This window comes from Pogoniulus pusillus, chromosome 29, assembly GCF_015220805.1.
Source record: "Pogoniulus pusillus isolate bPogPus1 chromosome 29, bPogPus1.pri, whole genome shotgun sequence".
NCBI lineage: Eukaryota > Metazoa > Chordata > Aves > Piciformes > Lybiidae > Pogoniulus > Pogoniulus pusillus.
The window spans coordinates 15,258,436-15,271,116 of record NC_087292.1 but is presented as its reverse complement, the minus strand read 5'-3'; the positions used below and the strand labels follow the sequence as shown (position 1 = coordinate 15,271,116).

Genomic DNA, 12,681 nt, shown 5'->3' with positions numbered 1-12,681 from the left:
TAAGGGAAAGGGTGGAAAGAAGGTGGGAGGTTGGTTGGGAGCCCATCCTAGGCAGTCTGCTGTTCAGGAGGGGTTTTGTGTCTCTGTATTACCTTTAACTTGTACATTACTGTGTGTAGTTGTAAATATCTGCATAGATATGCTTGCAAGTTGTGCCATGCTATAAATACAGCTTCGTTCTTTAACTTTCAGCTGGCTGAGTTAGCCTGGGTGAATTCCTAACAACTGGAGGGGGCAAAACAGGGGGAGAGGGAAGAGGAGTGGGTAACTCCCAAGCCTGCACAGGGACTATGTTACTTTTCATCCTATCATCCTCCCAGGCAAGCAGCAATAGAACAAGGGGACACAGCCTCAAGCTGTGCCAGGGGAGGTTCAGGCTAGATGTTAGGAGGAAGTTCCTGGCAGAGAGAGTGATTGGCATTGGAATGGGCTGCCCAGGGAGGTGGTGAAGTCACCGTCCCTGGAGGTGTTGAAGAAAAGCCTGGATGAGGCACTTAGTGCCATGGTGTGGTTGATTGGGCAGGGCTGGGTGCTAGGTTGGACTGGCTGAGCTTGGAGCTCTCTTCCAACCTGCCTGATTCTGTGATCCTGAGAGAACAAACACACAGAATCACTAGGGATGGAAAAAACCCTTTAAAATCCTTGAGTCCAACAATCAACCCAGCACTGCCAGGTCACCACTAAACCTTATCTCTCAGCACCACAGCTGCACGGGTTTTGAACACTTCCCAGGGCAGCAATTCCACCTTGCTGGTGACAGCAACCAGCTCTGGGGAGATCTGGCTTAGCTTTGCATCTGCAGGATGGAGAGAAGAAATCAGTCTTCTGGCAGCAGCAAATATTGTGTGAACATTTGGTGTCTTGTCTTAATCTTAAAGTTTCTACTCTGGAATCTAAACCAACCAAAGGATTTGAATAAAGAAAGCACCAGCAGGGAGCTTTGTTCTCATCTCCCAAGTAACCAGTGATAGGATGAGAGGAAATGGACTCAAGCTGTGCCAGGGGAGGTTTAGATTGGATGTTAGGAAGACTTTCATTACTGAAAACGTGGTCAGGCATTGGAACAGACTGCCCAGGGAGGTGGTGGAGTCACCATTCCTGGAGGTGTTCAAGAAATGTGGAGGTGTGGCACTTCAGGATATAGTTTAGTGGCCATGGTAGCTGGGTTATGCTTGGACCTGATGATCTTAGAGGTCTTTTCCACCCTTAATGATTTTATAAATCTATGATTTGGAAAAGGTACTTCCAGAAAAGCCCAGAAGCTCATTTAAGAAGTCTGCTGGAGCTGACCAAAACCACTGATTAAGGGCAGTGACAAATAGAGTCATAGAATCAAGCAGTCAGGGTTGGAAGTGACAGCAAGAATCATCTAATTCCAACCCTCCTGCCACAAGTGGGGACAATTCACACTAGATCAGGCTGTCCAGATCCTCATCCAGCCTTAAACACCTCCAGGGATGAGACATCTCCCTGAGCAACTCATTCCAGGCTCTCACCACTCTCATGCTGAACAACTTCCTCCTAACCTCCAGTCTGAATCTCTCCATTTCCACCTTTGTTCCATTTTCCCCAGTCCTATCCCTGCCTGACATCCTCCAAAGTCCCTCTCCTGCTTTCTTGTAGCCCCCTTAAGATACTAAAAGGCCACAATAAGGTCCCCTGGGAACCTTCTCCTCTCCAGACTGAGCAGCCCAAATTCCTCTCAGGTTGAGCTTGCTAGGTGGAGGTTTAAAATCAGAAGCAGTGCTCTTGTAACCACAGCAAATTAGCAAGGGTTTAGTGGTGTGAGCACAGGGCTGGGTGTCAAACCTCTCTTTTCTCTTCTGCTTCAAAGAGATGCTCTTTAAAACGTTGTTCTGCAGAGATGTTGAAACCACAGGGCAAGGCAAAGTGGTAATTAAGCACTGAGGATAGGGATGCAAACGGGGCTGGTGGAGTGCACTGTAATTAAACTTCCACTGGAACGAGCAGGTAATTACTCTGCAACGAGGTCCTGAGCTGGAACCTTTTCACTTGATTGAGGTTTAATGATTATTTGCCAGGAGAAATGAAAGATAAAAAAACCCCAGAGTGGTTAAAAATGGTTTAGGTTGGAAGGGATTTCAAAGCTCATCCAGTTCCAACCCCCCTGCCATAGGCACAGACACCTCCCACTAGAACAGAGTGCTCTAGGCAGGTTGTTAGGTTTCAGTTGAGTGGTGCAGATAAAATGTTGGGGTGTTTTTTAACCCAAAATTCCCCCCCCCCCAAAAAAAAAAAGGGCAGGGTAGCTGCTTTGTGAAATGTACCTGAGATGTTACAAGGTCTTGGAATGACAGGACCTGGAGGAATGGGTTTAAGCTGGCACAAGGGAGATTGAAAGTGGATGTTAGGAAGAAGTTGTTTGCAGTGAGAGTGGTGAGACACTGGCACAGGTTGAGGGTGGTGAGACACTGGCACAGGTTGAGGGTGGGGAGACACTGGCACAGGTTGAGGGTGGTGAGACACTGGCACAGGTTGAGGGTGGTGAGACACTGGCACAGGTTGAGGGTGGGGAGACACTGGCACAGGTTGCCCAGGGAGGTTGTGGAGCACAGAAGCACAGAATGTGATCTCTGATCACATTCTGTGCTTCTGTGCTCCACAACCTCCCTGGAAGCATTCAGGACCAGGCTGGATGAGACCTTGAGCAACCTGTTCTAGTGGGAGATGTCCCTGCCAATCTTTGATGTCCCTGCCAAGCTCTGAGGTCCCTTCCAACCTAAACCATTCTATGATTCCATGATTTTCTCCTGCATCCAGAAGAGACCAAGCACTATATTTTGCATTTGCCTCCTTATGCCTGAGCATGGTGCAAGCTTAATGACTCTCACTGCTTGCCCTACTTTCCTTCAGGGTTTTCTTGTAGGTCACATTCACTGTAAAGAAAGCTTTGGGGGCAAGCAGGATTGCAGAATGTCCTTTTACTCTTTACACTGCCCACCTACACAGCCACTTGTAAGACTCCCACTTAACACTGAAACCAGTTAGGGAGTGTTTGTAGTGGTTGGAGGGGTTTGGGATTTTTTATGTGTTTACAAAGAGTTTCAGAGCCTCCAAGCCACAAAATCTCTGCAGCCACAGAGGGTGACACGTTCTCCTCTCCTAAGAGGATTAACGTGGTACCAGGAACTGCTCAGCCTGTTCCCAGCTGCAGCTGTTGTGTTGCCAGCTCACCACCTCCCTGTTTTGTCAGCATCTGAAATCTGAAGGGCACCTCTCAGCCTTGCTCCAGCACAAGGAGGATGTCATAAAATCAAAGAATCAACCAGTTTGAAAGAAAGCTCCAAGCTCAGCCAGCCCAACCTAGCACCCAGCCCTGCCCAACCAACCAGACCATGGCACTGAGTGCCCCAGCCAGGCTTGACTTCAGCACCTCCAGCCACAGCCACTCCACCACCTCCCTGGGCAGCCCATTCCAATGCCAATCACTCTCTCTGCCAGGAGCTTCCTCCTAATACCCAGCCTAGACCTCCCCTGGCACAGCTTGAGGCTGTGTCCCCTTGTTCTGTTGCTGGCTGCCTGGCAGCAGAGCCCAACCCCACCTGGCTACAGCCTCCCTGCAGGCAGCTGCAGGCAGCAATGAGCTCTGCCCTGAGCCTCCTCTGCTGCAGGCTGCACCCCCCCAGCTCCCTCAGCCTCTCCTCACAGGGCTGTGCTCCAGGCCCCTCCCCAGCCTTGCTGCCCTTCTCCAAACACCTTCCAGCACCTCAACATCTCTCTGCAATGGAGGAGCCCAGAACTGGACACAGCACTCCAGGTGTGGCCTGAGCAGTGCTGAGCACAGGGGCAGCAGAACCTCCCTTGTCCTGCTGCCCACACTGCTCCTGAGCCAGCCCAGGATGCCATTGGCTCTGCTGCCCACCTGGGCACTGCTGCCTGATCTTCAGCTCCTCTCTCCCAGCACCCCCAGCTCCCTCTCTGCCTGGCTGCTCTCAGCTGCTCTGTCCCCAACCTGAGGTCAAAAGCTTCCTGAGATAGGACAAGAAGAATGGCTTGAAGATGTGCCAAGGAAGGATTAGGCTAGACAATGGAAATTATCTATTCCTTGAAGGAGTAGTTAAGCCCTGGAACAGGCTGCCCAAGGCAGTGGTGGAGCCTCCCATCCCTGCAGGGATTGGATGTGGTGGTGAGGGATAGGATTTTGCCATCCCTGGAGGTGTTGAAGCAAAGCCTCGATGAGGCACTTTGTGCCATGGTCTAGATGACTGCCTAGGGCTGGGTGCTGGATGAGCTTGGAGGTGTCTTCCAACCTGGTTGATTCTATGATTCTGTGATTTAGTGGTGGGCTCAGCTGGGGTGCTGATTTTAAGTTCTCTTCCAAGTTAAACGATTCCATGGTTCTAAAGCCTCAGAGCCCTCCCCCCTTGAGCATTGTCCTCATGCCTGCATGCCCAGGAAACATGAAGCAGCAGCAGTGCCTGCAAAATACCCTGGGGAAAGGTGAACTTACAGGAGGGCCTGGAGGTCCTGGCAAACCTGGGTGACCAGAAGTACAGGAGCAGACAGGAGCTAAGGTAGGGCAGGTCTCCTCATCTCTCTGAAATGAAAGCAAGCCAAAGTGGCAAGAGCAGGATGGGTCAGCAGGCAACATTTCCAGTGTTTTAAAACCCAGCCTTTCAAGCTGGAGGAGAGCAGGAAGTTTCCTCCTCCTTCCACTGAGAGAATTCTGTGTGCAACTGAGTGGTTTTTTTTCTGTCAAATAACAAAGTGAGACAGAAAATAGGAACCAGCCCTGCCTGGAATTTGCATCACACCTACTGGGAGATGATTTTCTGCTTGCTAAGTATATGCACACCCCACAAAGCAACTCCCTCTGGCAAGTTGAAGAGAAGAGCAGGGGGGATGTTGTGACTTAGGGCTGGGGTCTCAGCAAAGCCACAGCTGCTGTCACAGAGGAGGTCATGGCAGGAGGAACAGACACTGCACCAGGGTTTGGAGGGTTTGAACCAAACAGAGTTTTGTTCACTTCACTGAGAAAGATGTAATTGTTATTCTCCAGAGGGGAAAACATGGTTTGAGTCTACCAAAAGCATTTGCAGTGTCACTAGAGTTCCATCATCCCCAGCTTCACATCCATTAGCAGAGCGGTGCCGCTCGCCTTACCAGCGCAGGGAGATCACAGCATCTGTCTTCTTCTGCCCCTGTGCTGCTGCAGGTGATCTGCAAGGACTGCAGCTGGAACTGTGGGGAAAAGAGAGGCTGACAGGAAAGCAGCAGTGGCACACAGGCTCCTTCACCAGAGCTCGTGGTGCTAGCAGTCACAGATTCATGGAGCACTATGGCTTGGAAAGGACCTTCAAGGTCCTCTAGTTCCAACCCCTGTGCCATGGGTAGGGTCCTCTGGTTCCAACCCCTGTGCCATGGGCAGGGTGCTCTGGTTCCAACCCCTGTGCCATGGGTAGGGTCCTCTGGTTCCAACCCCTGTGCCATGGGCAGGGACACCTCCCACTAGACCAAGGTATTCAAGGCCTCATCCAACCTGGCCCTGAACACCTCCAAGGAGGAGGCATCCACAGCCTCCCTGGGCAACCTCTTCCATTGTCTCACCACCCTCACTGTAAGAATTCCTTTCTAATATCCAGTCTAAATCCCCCCTCTTCCAGCTTAAAACCACTGCCCCTCATCCTATCACAAGGTCCTGTAAAAAGTCCCTCTCCAGATTTCTTGTAGCTCCCTTCAGGTAGATTCAGTAACCTTCAGTCATGATTTGACAAGACCCAGGTAGTCTCAACTGTAATTATGCCCTGAAACAGTAGCCCCCAGCCATCAGGTGGTTTACAAGCCCTCAGGTCTCCAGGCTTGTCTCTGAGCATGTCAACCAGCAGCTCCACAGCAGCAAAAGCAACACTGCCTACTGACTCAGAATCCTACAACAACAGGCAGCTTCTCAAGTAATTGGGCTTCAGCATCACCTAAATGTGAAGGCAAAGTTTGCATTGCCCCCCTTAGGGGCATGGGGATAAGAATAAAGGTGGCAGCAGCATTTCTTAGGACAAATGTGATCCCAAGGAATCCCAGTGGAGAGGTGGGCACGAGTCAGCCTCAGGAGGTTCAACAAGATCAAGTGCAAGGTCCTGCAGCTGGGTGGAGGCAATGCCAAGCACAAATGCAGGCTGGGCAGTGAGTGGCTGGAGAGCAGACCTGAGGAGAGGGACTTGGGGGTGCTGCTGGATGAGAAGCTCAACAGGAGCCAGCAGTGTGCACTTGCAGCCCAGAAAGCCAAGCAGAGTCTGGGCTGCAGCAGCAGAAGTGTGGCCAGCAGGGCCAGGGAGGGGATTCTCCTCCTCTGCTGTGCTCTGCTGAGACCCCACTTGGAGTACTGCATCCAGCTCTGGAGTCCCTGGGGCAAGAGGGAAGTGAAAATGCTGAAGAGTGTCCAGAGCAGGGCCAGGAGGATGCTCAGAGGCTGCAGCAGCTCTGCTGTGAGCACAGCCTGAAAGAGTTGGGGCTGTGCAGGCTGGAGCAGAGGAGGCTCCCAGGTGACCTTCTTGTGGCCTTCCAGGATCTGAAGAGGGCTACAAAAAAAGCTGGGGAGGGACTTTATAAGCTGTCAGGGAGTGCCAGGACTGGGGGGGGATGGAGCAAAGCTGGAGGTGGGGAGAGTGAGGCTGGAGGTGAGGAGGAAGTTGTTGAGCAGGAGAGTGGTGAGAGCCTGGCAGGGGTTGCCCAGGGAGGTGGTTGAGGCCCCATGGCTGGAGGTGTTTGAGGCCAGGCTGGCTGAGGCTGTGTGCAGCCTGCTCTAGGGTAGGGTGTCCCTGGGCATGGCAGGGGGTTGGAACTGGCTGCTCCTTGTGGTCCCTTCCAACCCTGCCTGATTCTATGATTCAATTTGTCTTTCTCATCGCATCCCTCCCAACTGCCTCATCTTCCTGTCCTGATTAACGAAGCAGCAGACTCTGCACACAGCCAAACCAAAATGAAGAGGCAGAGATTTTTTTTGCTTTCTTTGACACCATTTTCATTTGCTTTGGGGTTTTTTGTTGTTGTTGGTTTTGTTTTTTTTTTTTTCTAATATCCCACTCCATGCATTTAACAAGGAGAAACTGCAGGACCTTTGGAGTGTGCCATGCAGCACACAGAGACATATGAGCCCCATGGATCAAGCAGCATTTAAAGCCAGCTTAAATGAAATGAGGTTCCACAATAAGCAGTAATGAGACACTCTGTCTTCTCCAGGGCAGCTGAGCCATGGAAGATGTGAAGCTCTGCTGGGCTTGAAAGGTGATGGCAGTAAAAGTGTCATGAAGCTGCTCATTACTTTGCTAGCTCTGTCTAGCTGAGCTGCTGGCAGGGAGAGTTTGGGAGGGATGAGGATAGCACAGATTCCTGCCTTGTCAGCCACAGGCTGGTGACCAAACTGCCAGGGAATTTATTTAGGAGATGAATAAGTGCTGCTGGAATATCACTGTCATACAGCTGGCCCCAAATCTTACAGGCAATTCCAGTGTCCACTTTTTTCCTGCTATATCCCAGATCTCTGCATCTCACTTGATGCCTAAGGAGGCAATAGGGGGCAAACTGGTTTTACTGCACTGCTTTGAGGCAAGGGAACTTGAAAATCAACTGATGAACTGTTTTCCCCTGGACTCCTAGAGCTAAAAACAGAGCCAAGGAGTAAAAGCTGCAGAGAAGTCATGAACTGTATTTTGGAATCCTATTAGAACGTTGTGAGTGAGGAACCTGCCTCTCATTCTGCAGGTATTTAACACTCCTGCCTTGTGGAGTGAGTTAGCTCCTCAGAGAAGAACCTGGGAGCACTGGTGGAAAACAGGTTCCACAGGAGCAAGCAATGAGCACTTGTGGCCAAAAAGGTCAATGTGTTGACCTCCCAGGATGTGACTAGAAGGTCAAGAGAGGTTCTCCTTCCCCTCTACTCTGCCCTAGTGAAGCCACATTTAGGGTACTGAGCCCATTCTTGGGCTTCTCAGGAATTTTGTGCATATGGCCACACACTGCCAGGTGGTGATGGTCAACACAGGTGGCTTTCCCTTTAGGACCATGTGTGGAGCTGTCACTGGGCAGGACACACTTGCCCTTATTCTCTCCCCTCGCAGGTACCAAGCTCTGTGCAGCAGCACTTTGCAGTGAGGAGATACTCACGAGGCTGGCCGTGAGTGGTTGGGTTTCTTTCCAAGGAGTGGCTGACAAAGAGCCTCTCTACTGAAGATTATTTCCCTATCATTTACATGCAGCTCAGCAAGTCCTAGCCAGGCTGGAGACAGACACATCCAACCCTGTCACTGGCATTTCCCAGTGCCACTTGGAGGGAGCTGATGTGCTCAACATGCCCTCGCAGATGCGATTCCCAAACCCTCCTGTCTGCTTCAGCACCTCAGAGCAGGATCTGTGCTTCCCTAAGCCCCAGATGATGCAGCCAGCTAAAGCACCTCTTGCTGCTGCCTCTGATCACAGACCTCAAAGAGAGGTGGGAGGTGAGGGGGGGGAAGCTTCATTAAATCAGCGAGCTCAGCGGGATCAGGCTGTGCGTCACAGCAGCGGCGGGAGGCATTCTGAGCCAGAGGGATGTGAGCTGCCTCTCCTCTCCATCTGCCAACCCCAGCCAGCTCCAAATTGAAGCCCCCCTTCACTCTCCCTGTGCCAGTGAGGACTCACCGATGCAGATCCACTCCTGGGTCCTCTGGTCCTGGTCACCTTTCCCAGCATGATGAAGCCGGCGGTGGAGATGCTGCCGAGGCTGTTGAGAGGCTTCTCTGCTAGTTTCTTGCAGTCCAGGTAGAGTTTGACCTTGAAGTGGCTGACAGCCAAGTGCACCTGGGCAGTGGGTGGAAAGAGGTAGGTTGGAGCTTCATGGTGAGCTAAGGGAGTTGTCCTAGTTAGGTTAGATTACAGGCTGTGAAAAGGAAATGATGGTGATGTCTACTTCACTCATAGGCTTGCTGAGGTGTACTAAAACAAGAACACAAACACAGGTGACAGAGTTGCTCTCTGGCTTTGGCTGCCTCCCTTCTCTCTCTCTAACCTGCCATCTGTGTGACTAATCCTTCTGCTTCCTAACCCCTCTGGCTGATTCTCCAAACTCACCATTGAACATAAGGCAAAGTCTGGGGTAAGGTAGAGGGGTGGGAGGAAGGTGGAAGGGTGGTTGGGAGCCCCTCCTGGGGACTCTGGTTTCTGGGAGGGCTGTTGTGTTTCTGTATCATGTTTTAACTTGCATATTCCTGTCTGTAGCTGTATGGATTGTAAACACCTGCTTGGATATGGTGCTAAGCTGTAAATATAAAGCTTCATTCTGATTTCCAGCTTGGCTGAGTCTAGTCTGGGTGATTTTCACAAGAGTGGGGGGGGCAGGTTACACCCAAACCATCACAGGAGTCTTTTAAAGACAGTAATGCAGCTCTGCCCAATTCCCAGACTGCTGCTCTTGCTGGTGGTGTGCTTTGAACCAGCAGATGGATCAAGGGGGCTTTGGAATAAGTTTTGAGATGGTGCTGCATCTGCTGGGCAACACTGCACTTTTCCTTGATGTTCCCCTCACCAACCTTGGCAGAAACCTTGCTGGAGTTGTGATATTAAATAACTCATGTTCCAGAACTGGCTAAGTGATGAGACTGCCTACAGATACTGCTAGAAAGTGCTCCTTGCTCATTGAGAGTCACAGAATCAGTCAGAGTTGGAAGGGAGCACAAGGATCAGACAGTTCCAACCCCTCTGCCATGGGCAGGGACACTCCACCCTAGATCAGGCTGCCCACAGCCTCAGCCAGCCTGGCCTTAAACACCTCCAGGGATGGGGCCTCAACCACCTCCCTGGGCAACCCATTCCAGGCTCTCACTACTCTCCTGGTGAATTTGGGTGGAACACCTTTGACATGAGTATGCACAGACAGCCAAAAACCCTCATCATGAGTGACAAGGTGGCTAGATATTTTTTCCCCATCCTTCCAGCACTAAATAGTCACCAAAAGTCCCAAATTAAAAAAAAAAAAAAAAAACTTTTAAATAATTTTTTAAAAGGATATTTTTTTTTCAGGTTCTTAAGGCTTTAAAAACCTCCACAGCTTTGGGATTTCTTGGGGGGAAAGGAGGCTAATCAATAGGTAGAAATCATAGTTTGGATGTGGGATGAATCTTAACCCTTTAGAGTTACAAACTTCAGCCCTTCCAATTGGGTTTGACAGCCAAAAAATGAGCTGAATGCTAAGCACTTGTTTCATAGAATCATAGAATAAAGAAGGTTGGAAGAGACCTCCAAGCTCAGACCGTCCTATCCAATCAACTAGCAGCCAGCCCTATCCAATCAATCAGACCATGGCACTAAGTGCCTCATCCAGGCTTGGCTTCAACACCTCCAGGGACAGTGACTCCACCAGCTCCCACTTGGAACCATCATTGCTCCTCACTTGGAACAACACCCATTGGTGGCATAATACTCCCAGACTGAAGTGAGACCACAAGACATGTTTCTCCTTCTCCTGTTAAGGACCTTATGAAAGCTCCCATAGAATATCTTCTTCACTTCCTGCTGGTCAAAGGAGACCTCCTGTAAATCAGCCTTGTAGTCATGATTGAAATAGGTCAAGGTTTTCTTACTGGCTACAGGGAAAAGAGAACAAACAACAGCTTAGAATGAAAAGAGGAATTGGTTTCACCCCCGTCAATAAAACAGGCTGAAATGAGGCAAAACTCTTCACATACTACGATGAAATACTTCTCAACAACAGAAAAGAATGTGCAAAAGGAGAGAATATATCATCATGAGTGGAATAAAAATGATCCTGCACTATGCAAGGCTCAACATTTAAAATGCAAACCTGGCAGCAGCACCAATGAAGTTCCCCCAAAAAACTTCAGCTCTATAACAAACCCATGAGCATTTTCCACAGGAAGGCCAAAATGAGTTCTGCTGCTGGCAGAAATGCCCCCAGCTAGCTGAAGGTCATCTCTTCAGCAGCAAGTCTTACGGTCAAGGTTAACCCCAAGAAGGGGCTGGAAGTCCTCGTCTGTGACTTGCCACACGGCAAAGGGTTCCTTGGGGGTGTCAGGGAGGAGGCGCAGGAGGATGGTGATGGTGTGCTCAGGTGGGATTGCAAAGAGGTGGACATCACTGGAATGAGACACACAAAGAGAGCATCAGTGGCTTAAAGCAATGAGAGCCAGCAGGCAACAGAGAATCAGAACCATAGAATCAACCAGGTGGGAAGAGACCTCCAAGCTCATCCAGTCCAACCTAGCACCCAGCCCTATCCAGTCAACCAGACCATGGCACTAAGTGCCTCATCCAGGCTTGGCTTCAACACCTCCAGGCACGGTGCCTCCACCACCTCCCTGGGCAGCCCATTCCAATGCCAATCACTTTGGCAAGAACTCCCTCCTGACATCCAGCCTATACTTCCCCTGGCACAACTTGAGACTGTGTCCCCTTGGTGGACACTGGAAGGGATGTCTGGAGATCACTGAGTCAAACCCTCCCCTGCTAAAGCAGAGTCAACTAGAGCAGCTGGTACAGGAATGTGGTCAGGTGGGTCTTGAAAGTCTCCAGAGAAGAAGATTCCACAACCTCTCTGGACAGCCTATTCCAGTGCTCCAGCCCTCTCACAGGAGTTTCTCATCCTACAGACAGAGCCCATCCGTGTGTGTATTGGTAAGGTGGTCTGGGAAAGTTTTACCCTTGGGAGCTGAACGTGGTACACCAGAGGAGAGCCTGACCTCTATTTTGCTCATCCTTCCCTGGCTGTTGAAGCCAAAGCTGAGTGATGAGCCCTCAAGGACCTTTCCTTCATGCCAGGGTGGAGATGCAGGTGGAGCAGTCAGTGTCAGTCCATCACTGCCAGAGCTGCCTTGGGGAATGCCAAGGCACACAGCAAGTGCAGCTTTTCAAATAGAGCCCTGTGACAGCTTGCAAAACATCCCTGACAGGTTCCAAAACACTCCCCAGGTCTCCTTTTAAAGAAGGAGGAAAAGTCATCATGTGTTTTGGGGTGAGTCCTTGCTGAAATCAGTCCAAATTCCTTTCAGAGGCAAAGAGCCCATAGAAAGTTCCCTCCAGGTCTTCACACCCCAGCTGCAAAATCTGGGCCATCAACAGCTGTTGGCACAACTCATCTCCTTTGGCATCTGATGCCAAAGCCATCAGAGCACGCTGGGCAGGAGCAGCAGTGAGAGGAGATGAGGCAAAGAGGAAGGTCAAGTTGGTTATGCCTGAAATACATCTGTAATCTGAAGCAGGACACATTTGCATGGGCACACACACAACTCATCAGGCATTTTTGCACTGCTGATTCATAAGCAATGTCAGATTCTTAGTTCTCTCTCTGCTTCTGAAGGAATAATGTCCTTGGGAAGGCATTATAGCAGCTGAACAAAAGGGTTTGTCCATCATTTCCCAAGTATTTAAGCCAAAGGGCTCTCTGCATCTCCCTTGCTCTGTTTACTCGAGGAAGATTTGCTTCTTTAATCAAGATGAAACCCAGCCAGTGGCTCAGTAATTAGGCTTTCACAAAGCAACACTGAATGGCAGCACTCATTGCTGAGTGGCAGTTGTTGAAATTGAGTTAGGTCATGGGAGCAGCCTGGCCTGATGGGGACTACGTGGAGAAGCTTTGCATTCAACAGAACAGGGTCAAGGCACGCCCCAGAGCTGGTGGTTATTCCCTCCCATTAATAAGGATCAAGTTGCAGAGAGCAGCTATGAGATCACAGC

The 12,681-nt window shown here is 50.4% G+C and overlaps 1 protein-coding gene across 1 annotated transcript in view; it reads right to left on the bottom strand.

The window, feature by feature from the left end:
* The window catches only part of COL20A1 (collagen type XX alpha 1 chain), a 69,370-nt gene that overhangs the window by 13,496 nt on the left and 43,193 nt on the right, over positions 1-12,681 (bottom strand). Inside the window, exons 24-28 of the mRNA XM_064168075.1 lie at positions 10,943-11,085; positions 10,465-10,574; positions 8,635-8,793; positions 5,125-5,202; positions 4,472-4,558 (exon numbers count right to left, since the gene is read on the bottom strand). Coding sequence (XP_064024145.1) covers positions 4,472-4,558; positions 5,125-5,202; positions 8,635-8,793; positions 10,465-10,574; positions 10,943-11,085 — 577 coding nt within the window. The remainder of the gene's footprint in view (positions 1-4,471; positions 4,559-5,124; positions 5,203-8,634; positions 8,794-10,464; positions 10,575-10,942; positions 11,086-12,681) is intronic.